General features: G+C 38.1%; 1 protein-coding gene and 1 long non-coding RNA gene across 7 annotated transcripts in view; one reads left to right on the forward strand and one right to left on the reverse strand.

Moving 5' to 3' along the window:
• SPATA6 (spermatogenesis associated 6) overlaps positions 1–10,592 on the reverse strand; it is a 110,470-nt gene extending 99,878 nt beyond the window's left edge. For 4 of the 6 annotated variants that reach the window (XM_066376231.1, XM_066376229.1, XM_066376230.1 and 1 more), the window contains exon 1: positions 10,372–10,592. In XM_066376231.1, coding sequence (XP_066232328.1) covers positions 10,372–10,422 — 51 coding nt within the window. In that variant the 5' untranslated portion in view covers positions 10,423–10,592. Of the gene's footprint in view, positions 1–5,883; positions 6,035–8,563; positions 8,695–10,371 lie in introns of those variants that run through there. The other 2 variants (XM_066376232.1, XM_066376233.1) reach the window with 2 other exon arrangements.
• The window catches only part of LOC136400124 (uncharacterized), a 60,569-nt gene continuing 53,569 nt past the window's right edge, over positions 9,411–16,410 (forward strand). Inside the window, exon 1 of the long non-coding RNA XR_010750256.1 lies at positions 9,411–9,508. This is a non-coding gene — a long non-coding RNA (uncharacterized lncRNA). The remainder of the gene's footprint in view (positions 9,509–16,410) is intronic.

The following is a 16,410-nucleotide window of genomic DNA, read 5'->3' on the forward strand; positions in this document are numbered from 1 at the left end:
TCATCACCTGTGCATGCGCACATGCTGCCACATCATCCTACAGAAACTGGGAAGGTTTTCCTTTTATTTGGTGCAGATTTCACATTTCTATCATCTTTTGTTGCTTTCCTGTGACCAGTCAAAAGTGCACCATGACTTGACGGACACACTGTATATATATTTGTGACACACACTGTATTTTTTAAATTAATTTTAATGGGGGGACATTGATAAATCAGGGTACATATGTTCAGAGAAAACATCTCCAGGTTATTTTGACATTTGATTATGTTGCATACCCATCACCCAAAATCAAATTGTCTTCCGTCATCTTCTATCTGGTTTTCTTTGTGCCCCTCCCCCAAACCACCACCCTCTTATCCATGTCTGAGTCTCATTTTCATGTCCCACCTATGTATGTAATCATATAGTTCTTAGTTTTTTCTGATTTACTTATTTCACTCAGTATAATGTTATCAAGGTCCATCCATGTTGTAAATGATCCAATGTCATCATTTCTTATGGCTGAGTAGTATTCCATAGTATATATGTACCAAAGCTATTTAATCCACTTGTCCACTGATGGACATTGGAGCTGTTTCCAGATCTTCACTATTGTGAACAATGCTGCCATAAACATGGGGGTGCATTTCTCCTTTTGAAACAGTGCTATGGTGTTCTTGGGGTATATTCCTAAAAGTGGGATAGCTGGGTCAAAAGGCAGTTCGATTTTTAATTTTCTAAGGAATTTCCATACTGTTTTCCACAGTGGCTGCACCAGCAGTGCAGGAGGGTTCTCTTTTCTCCACATCCTCGCCACCACTTATTCTGTGTTGTTTTGTTGATGAGCGCCATTCTGACTAGGACACACACTGTATTTCTATTGGGTACTGATGCTTTAATTGTCCTCAGTGAAAACTATTGTGTCTCTTTCCAATTTGTAATATATGCAAGAAGGCGTGACTTTTTCTCATCCATAATTCTACAAATTCTACCATCGTTTAAAGGAATAGCCAGCATCTTTCCAAAAAGAAAACAAAAAAGGGGGGGTGTTAAAGGGTTAAAGTAAATCAGGCAGAATAAACAGAAAATAAATAGTGAAGTGGTTGACTTAAACCAACTCTTGGATACTTTCATAAAAGTAAATATTCTAAGCATTCTAATTAGAATGCAGAAATTGTCAGATTGGATAAAAAAGCAAGACACAATATGCTGTCTCTGCAAAATACCTACTTAAAAAAAATAAAACAAAACCCCAAACAAAGTACTTTCAAAATGGTAAAATAACTCCGGAAAGCAGCCCCTCAATAAAAGTAATGGGAACACTACCAAAATCTGTCGAAATTAACTTTTTAGACCTTTAAAATTAACCTGAGGCTAAAGGCAATCTAAGGAGTATTAATTCAAGAAAAAATACTTGAATTATGGTAAAGGTCATAATATTGTGGTTTTTCAGCATCCTCTATGTCCAATCCTTTCTACTCAGGTCTTCTGAAGGCTTGAAAATCAAAACCCTTACACTTACGGTACCCATGAAACCAGCAGGCAAAGCCACTGGAGGAGAACAAAGTCAGAACCACCGAAAAACCCCATCCTCAGGGAAGTGCCGTTGTTTCACCTGTCTCACAGTACCATGGAAACCCCCATTTTACAGGGCTTCTCTTTATTTGACCTAAATCAGCAGAGCTTACTTATGACAAACAGCCTTCTCCTTCAAAGTGTTTGTCAAAAACAATCAGTAGCAATTATTTAACATCACAGATGCCCGAAGCAGGGATCACAATGGGGCAAACAATGAACTAGGCAAAACATTTAAAAGGCAAAGCTTGAGAATCATGTGTGGGTGTGTATGTGTGTGAGTGTGTGTAGTGGGGTGGTAACTATGAAATTACCAAATAATTTAGAAAGCCATGCACATGTGCAAGGGCAGTGCACATGTCCCTGAATTACCTAAGGGAGCCTTAATCTCTCACCTAAGGTTGACCATGAGGTTTTAGGCAAGTTAGAAGTGAAGACTAAGAGTTGTAAACTTTCTGCCGGGACATAGAAAGCATACCTCAACTTGTACAGACAGATCCTCAGCAGAGGCTGAGATATATAAATCCAATCATTAGTGAGCCATGAAGCGGAGACTTTGGTGGCTATACACAACAAAGAATACAAACTTTAGTTCAGGAAAGTAATGAAACAAACAAAGAGAAACAACAGCAGCAATGAACAACAGTAAACCCTGGGAAACAGGGGGAATCTGATTTATAGAATTCAAAATTATATTATTTAAAATGTCCAGGTTTCAGTAAAAATTATAATATGCAAGGAAACAAGAATATAAGCCACATACTGAGAAAAATCAGTCAATAGAAACTCTCCTTTAGAAAGCCCAGAAATTGGGCTTACTAAACAAAGACTTTAACTCATTACAAATATGTAAAAAGGACTAAAAGAAACCTTGTCTAAAGATAAAAGGAAGGTATGGCAATATGGCAACAGTGTCCCATCATATAGGAAATATCAGTAATAGATTTCTAAAATTAGTTTAAAAAGAGCCAAATAGAAATTCCAGAATTGAAAAGTACAAACTAAATTGAAAAATTCATAGAAACTCAAGAGCAGATATAAGCTAGCAAAAGAATAAATGAGCCTTAAAATGTGTCAATTAAGGTTGTACAGTCTGAGATATGGAAAGAAAAAAGAATAAAGAAAAATAAACACAGACTTATTGGACACCATCAAGCACAGCAACATAGATATGATAAGAGCCTGAGCAGGAGAGGAGAAAGGACCAAAAAGAATATGTGAAAAAATAATGAAGAAAAAAAAACTATTAAATTTAAAGAAAACCCATCTACACATCCAGACAAGCTCAAAGAACTTCAAGTCACACACATCTCATCAAATAATCAAATTTTCAAAAGACAAAGATGAAGAAAGAATCTTGAAAGTAGCAAAAGAAAAGGATTCAGCAGATAAAAGAAATTCTCAATAGAATTAATGCTGATTTCTCATCAAAAGCATGAAGCCAGAAGGAAGTGATATGCCTTATTCAAAGTGCTACAAAACTTTCAAACAAGAATTCAGTATCTAGAAAAATTTTCCTTCAGAAAGGAATAAAAATTAAGACATACTCAGATAAGCAAAAACAGATATTGTATCACTAACAAAACTCCCCTAATAGAAATACTGAAGACACTCTTCCAAGTTGAAAAGACAGGGCACTAAACAGTAACTCATATCCACATGAAAAAATGAAGAACAGTAAGGTAGCTACATAGACCAATGTAAAGTAGTAATGTATCTTTTCTCTCATTTCTCCATTCTTATTTAAAATAAAATTTCATAAACCAATGATTATTAAACTATTTTATGGGCTTATATGTATAAAAATGTAATTTGTTTTTTTTTTACACATTATTGCTTATTCCATTTTGGGAGAGATTATTTTTATTTGTTGTTTGCTCTACAATGCTCTTATTTATTTTTAAAATAACAAATATTCTGCCTACTGTAAAAAAAAGACAAATTAGAAAATACTTTATATTTTATGAAAATGAAAACATATCAAAATTTGTTAGATATAATTAAACCACTTCTAAAAAGGATATTAAGGTGTTAAATCTTAGCTTTCCCTTCAATTCTTTTTCTAAAGACATTGACAAAATTTAAGCCCCATTCATGATAAAAGCTCTCTGAAAACCAGTAATTAAATAAAATTTCTTCAACTGATAAAGAATAGCTATAAAAATGCCTAGAGCGTCCAGGTTCATAACCCCAAGGTGGCCACTTGAACGCAGGCTCACCAGCTTGAGCACAGAGTCCCAACCTGAGCATGGGATCACAGACATGACCCCATGGCTGCTGGCTTGAGCCCAAGGTTGCTGGCTTGAGCAAGGGGTCACTGGCTCAGCTGAAGCCCCATGATCAAGGCAGGTATGAGAAGAAATCAGTGAACAATTAAAATGTTACAAGTATGATTTAACACTTCTCATCTCCCTCTCTTCCTGTGTGTGTCTCTCCCTCACTTAAAAAAAATGGATAAAGAATTATTGCCTCCCAAAACAAAGATGAATTCTCATAAAGAAGTGAGATATAAAAAAGTTCATACTGAAGAAAGAAAGAGAGATTTCAAAGGTTCAAATACATTGTGACATAAGGCAAGATAGTGGTAACCTTCAGGAGGGAAAGGGGGCAGATGGAGTGGATGGAAGGAATAGAACACAAGGGAGCAGGGGTTGGGAACCTATGGCTCGCGAGCCAGATGTGGCTCTTTTGATGGCTGCATCTGGCTCGCAGACAAATATTTAATAAAAAAAATAATAATAACGTTAAAAATATAAAACATTCTCATGTATTACAATCCATTCATTTTCTACCACTCATGTTCATGGTTGCGGGTGGCTGGAGCCAATCACAGCTATCCTTCGGGACAACACCAAATTTTTATTGGATAATGCGTAAAGTACACGGGTCATTGTATGGCTCTCATAGAATTATTTTAAAATATGTGGTGTTCATGGTTCTCTCAGCCAAAAAGCTTCCCGACCCCTGCAAGGGAGCAATTTGGGGTGCTGGTAATATTATAATTATTGATCTAGGTAGTGATTACACACTTAGGATTTGTGCACTTTATGATTGTAAGCTATAGGTCCATAAAAAGTTAATTTAAAAAGTCAATATATTCTTTGTTTACCAGCATAACAACAACAATAAAATAGAAAATGAAAAAGAATTACTAAAGAAAGCAAAACCAAAGTAAAACAACAAGCTTCAATTAAAAAATTTTAGAAATTAACAAGAAGAAAAAAAAACCCTAATGTGTAATGGAGATGAACTGGCAATTAACAATAAAAGGAAAACTCTAGGACTGGAGACTGTGGCGTTACCTACACCACTGGAGTTATGCAACCAATAGCAACAGAACCAGAAAGTCTTCTCCCTTAGAGCCTTCCCAGGGAGTGTTGTCCTGACGATACCTTTGTTTTCCGCTGTTGGCCTCCAGAAATGTGACAGATTCAATTTCTGTTGTTTTAAGACACCAAGTTTATGGTAATTTGTTACAGAAGCCCTAGGAAACTAATACAATTCCCTAAGATTCAGTAGTTCCATTTTTAAATCTATTCCCTAGAGCACTGGGTCTTTATAAGATCCAAAACCACTTCTATTACAACAAATATCTTGAAATTTACCTATACATATATCTAAACCAAAACTGAAAAAATACAGAAATAATAATAAAAAATATATTGCTACAGGTAAATGCTCAGGCACGACTAAGCTAGAAGATATTTACACCTGCAGGTTCTGAGGGGGAAAAATATACTTAACCACAAAGGGCTCCTGGGGGCTAACTGGGCTCAAATTTAAACACACACACACACACACACACACACACACACACACACACACACACACACAAAACAGAGCCCACTGGCCATTTCTAAATGGGGGTGGGGAGTGGGGGAGGTCTCTCACACAAGCACACTTCAGGGAGTAGCCTATATTAAACTGCCTGCCTGTAATGTGTTCCTGTACTCTGAGCCACCCTACACTCTTTCCTGGAATTGCATTTCAAGTGATAGGACTGAGACTTACCCTGTCCAATTAGAGCTGGGCAGCTAAATCCTAGTATTTTTACCCACCAATAGAACAGCTTCATTCTGACATCAGGACAGTGCTTTTTGGACTAATCAAACTGTGAGGATTTGGAGTTTCATTTGCATGAGAATTGACAACTCAGGAACCAGCAGCAGGGACTTTTTTCTATAAAAATCAGCTTCCCTCTGGCTTATAGAGCACATAATCCCTTTCTTCCAAGTATGGAATACTTTACTTCTCCCATGTCTCTAGAGCAGAGAAGAGCAGAGCAGAGACTAAAGCAGGGTGGTGCTAGCAGGAGAAGGGCCATACCTGAGGCCTACCTCACCCTAAGGCTGCCTCACAGCCATGTTGTTCCACAGCCCTCAGTTTCATAACTGAGCTATAACACTCGAGCTATCTCACAGTCCAGCTCTATCACAATCGAACCATTTGCACTGAATGAAGTTTCATTCTTCACTGTACCCCAAACCGAAGATTCCTGTTGAGAGTTAAATTGGTGTCAATGACCACTGGTTGACACACTATACACAGGAGCTACATAAAACAGAAAGTTTCTAAAGCAAAATAGCAATAATAGGGGTCACATTTTGTCAACTCAAACATAAGCAGTGATGTCATTAGTGCCATGATTTTTCAAAACAAGAATTCTTAGCAGAGCTCCAAACAAAAGCACCCTACACTCTTTCCTCAATTTACATGGTAATTATATTCCTGGAAAATTCACTGTATTGAGTTTGAGTTTATACATAAAACAAAATTAACTTCTAAATCTCCAACAATTATAAACTAGTTTTTTTGTTTCTGTTTTACGTGAGAGGTGGGAGATAGTGAGATACACTTCCACATGTGCCCTGACCGGGATCCACCCAGCAACACCATCTGGGGCCAATGCTCAAGTACCAAGCTATTTTTAGCACCTGACACAGTAGTGCTCCAACAGAGCCATCCTTAGTGCCTGGGGCCACTCTTGAACCAATCAAGCCATTGGCTGCAGGAGTGGAAGAGTGAGAAAAGTGGGAGAGTGAGGAGAGGAGAGGCAGATAGTCACTTCTCCTGTGTGTCCTGACCAGGAATCAAACCTGGGATGTCCATACACTGGGCTGATGCTCTATCCACTGAGCCACCAGCCAGGGCTGAAAAAAGTACTTTTTCATATCACAGATGTTTCAAATATTAAAAGTGTATGTAAGGGGAAATATAATTCTTTACTGCTCTTTAAAAACAAGTTACTTGGCATATCATTTCATTCTACAAAGATTCATTGAGAAAAGTCACACTTTCTTCCTAGCAATGTATTTTCTCTCAAGTCATATGGCTCTGTTGAGCAACACAAAATGTTGAGATTACCACTAATACAAGACTCTAGCCAAAATAAACATGGAGTGGAAGAGGGGAGAGAAGAATGGAGTGCCATACTTTAAATAGGCAAGTGCAGATAAAACATTTAATTTGTAGTTTCTAGGAATGGGGGAACAAATTAAATGTCACAATAAAAAATTCAAACAATAACACAATGTGAGATAGTCTATATCTGAACCCCAGGCTCTTTAAAAGGTAATGTGCACAAAAAGATTTTTACAAAAATGAATATTTAGAGTAGATTTATCCATTGGCAACCACAAGCTGGTAACAATCCAAATAATCATTAATAAAGAAAATGGATAAATGTGTTATGATATGCACATACAATAGAATACTACTCCACAACCTAAAGAAACAAACTACTAAAAAACACAGCAACAAACATGGATGAATCTCAAAAATATGCTGACCAAAAGAGGTCTACACAAAATATGACACACTACATGGTTCCATTTAATATTAAGTTGAAGTATTAGCAAACTACAGTGACAAATCAGAATTCCTCAGCATGGAGTCTAAAGGGCCATAAGGGAACTTCCTGGGGGTGATGGAAGTGTTCTAAATCTTGATCTGAGCACTGGTTACATGAATTTATCTAAATCCATTGGTGGGGCTGGAGAGATAATGTCATGGGAATGAAAAAGTAGAACTGTTCTATATTAAAATGGACTAAAAAGACCTAACAAGAAAATGCAACATGAAAACTTTTGCATGATTGGATCATGGTTTTAAAAAATTAGCTACGCAATTCATTTTTGAGACTAGGGAACTTGAATATGAACAAGATATTAAAAAATTATTACTAAAATCTTCAGTGTGTGATAATGGTTTTGTGGTTATATAGAAAAATGCCCTTATTTTTAAAAGATGTATACTAAAGTATTTGGAAGTGGAATATCATGATATCGATAATGTACTTGAAAATTTGGGGCAAAATAATATATATTATATATATGCCTATACATATGTACAGATAAATCAAATTAATGTACACAGGTCATGGGATATAGTTATTCATTGTACTATTCTTCCAACTACTTTGCATGTCTGAAAATGTCAATAAAATGTTGAGGGGAAAGGAAGATGCTATCTTTTATAGATATAGAGTGATCCTCAGGGTATATTAAGGGTCAAAAAAAAGCAAAGTGCAGGATAGCTTATATACTACCTGTTGTTCAAGAAACAAAAGTAAAAAGAATATGAGGGGGTTATTGTACATGTATGTTTACCTATTTGGTTATATTATATATTCAAAAGGAAATACTAGATGAATAAATCAAAATTAAAAATTAATAAAAATGGTTACCAATAGCAAATGAGTATAGTTGGGAAATAGGTTTGAACAGGGCTAAAATAGAAATTTAATACATCACTTTATATAAATTGAGAAGAAAATTCTAAATTAAAAAGATGTTAATTAATATCTATAGTCACATAATTCCTCTAGTCATCAAACTTGTTAAATTTGTACAGTTATTAATGGACTTGTGTGCTCCCTTTGAGCATCTGAGCTATTTAACAGGACTTGTGCTGGTCAGAAGATTTAACATCTTGTTTCAGACATGCCCCTTAAAAGTTGTGCAACCCTAGAAAAATAGTCATGCCATACCTCTGTGATTTTTCTCACCTGTAAAAAGGAATAAAACCAATGAAATTTATTAGAAATGTAAAATTCGATGATTCATGTTAGGTGAAAAAAAATTTTAACAGAAATGTTTCCACCTGCACAATTTTTTAAACCTCCATGAACAACAGGACTCCATTCTACGGTCATTCACATCCTGTAGTGCAATTTACACCGCGGAGAAAAATAGTGAAATGAAATTCGTTTCTCAGACTCTTTCAGGCAGTAATCAGTTACAGTACAACAAAGCACTTCCTGTTGGAAAGTTTGCATTGGCCCAGGAAGGGACTCACCAGGCTGCAAAATCCCATTGGTTAGCAGGGGAGGAAGCAGCAGCCAGTAACAAAGTCTGTAGTTTTACTAACAGCCCTGAACCAACAATTTAGGAAGCGTCATGTATTCTTTTGCTGAACTAATCTTACTTTACAAAAAATCTGCCAAACTTTGGCAGCTGTGGAAAGAAAACGTCTGAAGCTAGAGCTATAGTTTCCAACACAGCAGAGAGAAAAATCTCTGCTGGCTTAAAGACAAACGGAGAGGACCAGAAACTTAGATCTCCACCTCAGCCCTACCCAGCCTTCCCTTTTTCAACACTTAACAAAAGACCTAGAACAGTCTTGTGACTTCCCTGGCAGTTGCATAGACAGTGCTGCAGCAGCCTCATTCTACTGTGAAGAGGGACAGCCTTCAAGCAGGGGAAAGGGGCGGAGGACGCTGCAAGGGTGGGGATAGAGGGAAAGAGAAGCCTTGCCTGCAGGGTGTACAGGAAGTGAGAGTGCTGCTCGGTGTAGCGCCCGGGGGAGTGATGTTGCACATTTAAGTACCCTCACCACCTACAACTCCCAGTTTTGCCGGAAGATCAAACTGAGTTAAGAGATACTACTTAGAGAGTGGGAAGAGAGAAAAGGGAACTGAATTTGGTTTTAAACTTGCAGATCTAAAATGTGGGTATGTAAAAGCTCTTCGGAGATTTCCTCTACTGGAGCTTTCATCTGAAGAGGAGAATGGGAGGGGGTCTCTAAAGAATGAAGGGGAAGGAAGTTTTCTCATAGCATTGAGAGGTCCAAGCCTCGCTGGATTTGCACAACACGTTGGGAGAAAGGAGCCTCTCCAGCAAGTCTGGAGAGTGAGGGTTGGGGTTGCAGGTCCTCCAGAAGGAGTTCAGAGAACGAGCAGTTTCCCTTTAAAAGTCGTAGCCTTTCTTAGGGTAACGGGAAGGATAAGAGGGACCTCTCTATGTGGGGAGGGTCAGAGGATTGGAGGGGCCTGAAATGACTTCTGAGGGTTTGGCCTCGGAAGGGGGTGGGTGATGGCAAAGTGATTTGTGAAATGACAGCATAATTCAGTTGTTGGGTGTTGGGGTTCGAGTTTGAAGACTGGGAGTAAAAGGCCACTAATCAGATGGTTGGAAATCTGAAAAGTTGGCCTGCAGTGATTTGGGAAGAAATGCTCTCTATTCTACCCCCACCCCCAAGAATGGAGAAGAGCGAGGACAATAACACTTAAGAGAACAGAAGCAGACAATAGGAACTTAAAGAGAAGCCCGCCTCCCCAAATAACTCACTGGAAAGTTAAGAGCGTGGAGAGGATCTTTGAAGCGGTTTGGAAATTATTTAAAAGAACTGCAAGTGTAAACTGGGATGAAGCAAGCAGAGTAGAGGTGGGGGTCAGGCCTCTGAATAACTCGGAGGGTGAAAGAGGTTTTGAGATGATTCGGGGTTCTCGGAGAAGAACGGAACATGCGTCTGGAGTAAACACTGGGGGCTCACTGACACCCGGACAGCGGGGCTGAGGGCGTGACCAGTACTCACAGAGCGGATCTCCAGCGCCAGGGCGCATTGAAGCGCCTTCACCTTCGGCATCCGCGCAGGATGGGGCGACCGGGAAGGACCCCGGCCACGGGCCCAAGTGAGGAGATGCGGGGCGGGGCAGGGACGGGGAGAAGACGAGGTGGCGGCCGCGATGGCAGCTGTGGCCCCCAGGCCGGGGCCCGCGGTCCAGCCTGGGTCCGGCCGGAGAAGCGGCAGTGCGCGGGGCGCTGACTCGTTGTCATGGTACCCAGGAGGGGCGGGGCCGGAAAAGAGACGGGGCGGGGACGCGCTGGAGCCGCTGGGGGAGGACAGGAGAGCGAGTGGCTGAGGGCGGGGCCGCGCGAGGAGGCGGGGCTTCCTAAGGGGCGGAGTGAAGTCGGGGCAGTTCTGTGACATCAAACTATGGGGCCGAAAGCCAGACAAAGGAGAGAACAACTGTTTGTGTGGGACTGTGCACAGGGATAGTGTTGGATTCTGGAGTCCTGAGTTCCAGGTGGCGATGGCACCTTGGGCCAGTAGCCATACCTCTGCAGCCTCAATTTACCTAATTGTAAAAGAATAATTATTAGTGCTCATTTGAATTTAAAAAATAAAAGCATGACGAAACAGAATTAGAGGAAACTTGCCCAGTCTAAGGCAAAATCATAGTTTTACCTTTCACATGTTGATGGTTAACCCGTCAAGGCTCAATGTTTGTACAGATGTTAGAAAGAAATCTGAGATTCGGTTTTACTTGTTTTCCTCTAGAGCAGGGGTCCCCAAACTACGGCCGGCGGGCCACATGCGGCCCCCTGAGGCCATTTATCCGGCCCCCGCTGCACTTCCGGAAGGGGCACTTCTTTCATTGGTGGTCAGTGACAGGAGCATAGTTCCCATTGAAATACTGGTCAGCTTGTTGATTTAAATTTACTTGTTCTTTATTTTAAATATTGTATTTGTTCCCATTTTGTTTTCTTACTTTAAAATAAGATATGTGCAGTGTGCATAAGGATTTGTTCATAGTTTTTTTATAGTCTGGCCCTCCAATGGCCTGAGAGACAGTGAACTGGCCCCCTGTGTAAAAAGTTGGGGGACCCCTGCTCTAGAGAGTGAGCTAAATTTCCCAACAATATCCCCTAAACTTTCTATACTTCTCCTTATTGATTTGTGTATCATATATTACCTAAAGCTCTGTTTTCAGCTTTTTATGCTGTTCTACTGTTCTATTTGTCATTCTTGCAACCATATCACACTGCTTTATTACTATGATTTCTTAATACCCTGTTTGGCAAGTCTTTTTTTTTAATGAGATTGATTTAGCTATTTGTGACCCTTTATTGCTTCATTTTGTTTTAGAGTAACTTAATCAGTTCCTCAAACAGTCCAGCTGGAATTTTTATAATGATGCATTAAATTTATAGACTAATTCAGGAAATTGATATCTTAGGAATAGCACATCATCTTATGCAAGAACATAAAATGTTTGTTCATTTATTAGCTTACCTTCTATGTTCTGTTCTTTACTAGAGGTTTCAATTTTCCTGCATAAAAGTCCTACTTAATTCCTAGTTATTTAGTTATAGTTTTTCTTTATTGAAAAATAGTTTCTTATTTTTATTATGTTTACGAGTTATTGCAGCTGTAGGAAAAAATATTTTTTAGTTTTATCTGGCAAATAAAATTAAAACTAAAATCTGTTAAACTCTTACTGTTTGACATAGTTTCCTTATTTGTCCCAGGGTTATTGTTGATACTTTTCTTATAGAGATGATAAGCACTGTGTTCCCATTGCTGCCATAACAAAATCCCACAAACTTGGAGGTTTAAAACAACACAAATGTGCTATAGTACAGTTCTGTAGGTCAGACGTTCAGCACAGGTCCCGGTCAGCTAAAATTAAGGGGTTGGCTGGATTTCATTCTAGAGGATCCAGGGGAGGATCTATTTCTTTGCCATTTCCAGCATCCAGAGTCTACTTGCAGAACTTGGTTTATGGTCCCATTCCACCACTTGCAAAGGCAATAGAGATGTAACAAGTTTTTCTCACATTGCATAACTCTAACCAGCTCTTCTAACTCCCTCTTCTAATTTTAAGGATGCTTGTGATTACATTGAGCCTACCCAGATAGATGATCTCATTTTATTAAGGTCAGCTGACTAGCAACAGTAATTTCATTTATAACCTTAATTCTTCCTTTGCCATGTAAGATAACATATTCACAGATTCTGGCCTGACCTGTGGTGGCGCAGTGGATAAAACATTGACCTGGAATGCTGAGGTCACCTGTTCAAAACCCTGCACTTGTCTGGTCAAGGCACATATGGGAGTTGATGCTTCCTGCTCCTCCCTTCTTTCTCTTTCTCACTCTCTCTCCTCTCTAAAATGAATTAGGATGTGGATATCTTTGGGGGGGCAGGTCATTATTCTGCCTACCACAAGCACCAAAAAGATTGATAATATGTTACACTTAAATCAGATATATTAAAAATCCATGAGGTGGTAATTTTACTGAAGGGGAAAATGTATTAGTCACCTCTGGATGATTTAAGAACCAACTCATTCTGAAAACTTATAAATGAAAAGAAAGAATCAAGTATTCATCCTAAATTTCTTGTTTAAACTCAACTTCACAGTGACCAAATAGTTCATAAGTTTTCTTTATGGAAAACTTTCAGTTATAAATGAACAGGAATGAAGAATTAGAATATATGTGACTGCTAAAACCATCAGTGAAAAGCTGATGAGAAGTTTTATAATGAGTAGATCAGTCTGACAACACTTACACACACTGATCAGCCTTAACATCACACAAAAAAAGAGACAATAAGTCATTATATATATATATATATATATATATATATATAGGATATATATATATATCCTTTTTGAGGTGATGCAGTTAGGATTATACAGCACCACCTTTCATGCCAAAAATCAAGTTTAAATCTTAGCGAGGATTCAAATCTATCACCAAAGTACAGGAAATATCAATATAATATTCAAAGTAACTAAACCTGTTAGACAAAACCAGACTGATGCAAGCAACAAAAGAAAGACAGTATAATTTCTTCAACAAATAGATTGCTTAAAAGAAAAAAAGAGGGGGAGCTTATATATATTAAGAGAGACCAAATAGATATAACCTAATGTAAACTATTTATAAGACGATAGGGGAAATGTAAATTCTGACTGGACAAATGATGGATGATTTTAAAGAACTTTTGTTATTTTCTTTTCAGGAATGATAATGGTATTGGGGTCCTTTTCTTTAAAAAAAAAAAAAAAGCTATTATCTTTTAAAAAAAATCATATACACTGAGCTATTTGGGATTAGCTTCAAAAACTCCAGTGGAGTTGGGAGGTGGTAGTGATGGAGAAATGAGTGAGGGTATGGCTGAAACAAATTAGCCATGTAATTCTTAAAGATTAATGACAGTATCCTGGAGTTCATCGTACTAATTTCTGTATTTCTACTTTTGTATATGTTTAGTTTCATATTAATTTACACACAATATGTGTTGAACAGTGTCTAATGTTCTTTACATAGTGATTATTGAGATAATCATATGAACTTTTTAACTTTAGCCTATTTATAAAGTAAATTACATTTACAGATTTTTCTGCTGCTTGCCTTCCTTGTAGTCCCATGCTGGGTTTTTTTTGTGAATATGCCTTTGTATTATATTAACTAATATTTTATTTAGGTTTTTACATCTATATTCATGAGGTAATTAGATCTATAATTTTCTTTTCTTTATTGTCCTTTCTCGGTTATGGAATCTGGATTACCCCAGTCTCATAAAATAAGGGCCTACTCTATTAGACCATTGGCTTACTCTTGTCCATAGGTCTCTACTGTTCTCTTCACTTTTCTTCAATCTTTTTTTCTCAAACTATTCTTAGAGCTTTTTTTATTTTAAATTTTTATTTAGAAAATTAACTTTAACACAGTGACATTGATCAATTAGAGTACATAGTTTCAGGTAAACATTTCTATAGCATTAAAACTGTCAATTATGTTGTTTACCCATCACCCAAAGTCAAATCATTTTCCGTCACCTTAAATTTGTTCTTTTTTAAATTATCTTGTAAATCTTTTTTTTTTGTAAATCTTTTTTTATATATATATTTTTTAGATTTTATTTATTTATTTTTAGAGAAAGAAAAAGAAGAGAGGAGCAGAAAGCATACATTCCCATATGTGCCTTAACTAGGCAAGCCTGAAGTTTCAAACCAGTGACCTCAGTGTTCCAGGTCAATGCTTTATCTACTGCGCCACCACAAGTCAGGCTAGATTATTTTGTTTGTATATTTTCTATTGTTCTATCTTCAAGGTAACTGACTCTTTCTTCTGCCATCCCCAACCTGTAGTTAAGCTCAGCCAGTGAATTTTTCATTTCAGTTCATGTATTATTCAGTTCTAAAATTTCTATTTGGTAATTATTTTAGTTTCCACATGTCTTCTGATATTCCCTATTTGTTCATTCATTGGGACCAATTTTTCTTTACTTCTAGAACATATTTTCCTTAATTCTTTGAACATGTTTACAACAGCTGCATTGAGGTTTTGTATGCTATCTTTAACATCTGTGCTATGTCAGGTTACATTTCTACTAATTGCATGTTTTCATCACTATGGATCGCATTTACTATTTCTTTGTAAGCTTGGGATTTTTTATTGAATACTGGAATTCTGAAGAACACACTGTAAGACCCTAGATTCTATTACCTTTCTCTGAATAAAGTTTCAGAAGGCAGTTTATTACTGGATGAGTACCTTAAACTTGTGCAGACAGTGATACATATGTTACTGCAGATATGTAAAACCAGAGATGTTTTTAAAGCCCCTCCACCTTGATAGGACTCAACTCCCAAATTCTGTCTACCCAATAGGTTTTGTTAGACTTGGTTATAGATTTTGTTATGGCAAGTCTAGTGCAAGCCTTACTTTAGGGCATGGTTCTTTTGGTAACATGCAGCCTTTCTGGTATATTAGTTGGAATCCAGGAGTATTAACAAAGTATTTTTTTTTAAAGATCTCTCCATAATGGATGGTTTAGAACTCCAATGTTCCCCAGCAGTGCTTGCACTAAAGAAATTCTGTTCTAGTCATGACTGGTGGCTCAGTGGACAGAGCATTGACCCAGAGTATGGACGTCCCATGTGCAATTTCTTGTCAGGGTACACAGGAGAAGCAACCATCTGCTTCTCTGCCCCTCCCTATTCTGTTCTCTCCCTCTTTCCCTCCTGCAGCTAGTGGCTCAGTTGATCCTAGTGGATCAGCCTCAGGTACTAAATATAGCTCAGTTGATTCAAGCATCAGCCCCAGCCAGGCTTCCTGGCTGGATCCCTGTCCAGGTGCATCAGGAGTCTATTTCACTAGCTCCCCTCCTCCCACTTAATAAAAAAGAAGAAAATTCTGTTCTGCTCCTAACCCTGTAGCAGCTGCTAACTGGAAAGCTTCAAGTGGTCTCACCTGTACATGTAAAGCTCATACCTTAGCCTTGAACTTCTGGGGAAACCCCTCAGAGGTTTCTGAGCTCTCTCTGCATAGCTCCTGTCTTACTCAGTTTGGGTGGCTACTGTAACAGAACACCATAGACCGAGTAGCTTATAAACAACAGAAAGTAATTTCTCATAGTTCTAGAGTCCAGAAGTCAAGATCAGGGTGCCAGCACCTTGGGTTTTTGTGAGATCCCTCTTTTGGATTTCAGGTGGCCATTTTCTCTTTGTGTCTTCATGTGGAGAAGTGGGCAGGAGAGCTCTCTGGGATCTATTTTATAAAAGCACAATCCCCTCCCATTTGTGAGGGCTCCCCCCCAATGATCTAATTATTTCTCAAAGGCCCCACCTACAAATACCATCACATTGGGGGTTAGGATTTCAACATGAATTCAGGGAACACATACAGTCCAGCAACTAATTTGAGGTATTCCCTCTGTAATAACTTTCAAGTTTCAACCTCATATAAAAGTTCAGCTGCCAGTTTCTAAGCCCAGGCTTAGAATTTTGGTAAAAATTCCAATATTCATGAGCAGCAGCATTGTGGATAGCACCAC

This window comes from Saccopteryx leptura, chromosome 3, assembly GCF_036850995.1.
Source record: "Saccopteryx leptura isolate mSacLep1 chromosome 3, mSacLep1_pri_phased_curated, whole genome shotgun sequence".
Taxonomy (NCBI): Eukaryota; Metazoa; Chordata; class Mammalia; order Chiroptera; family Emballonuridae; genus Saccopteryx; species Saccopteryx leptura.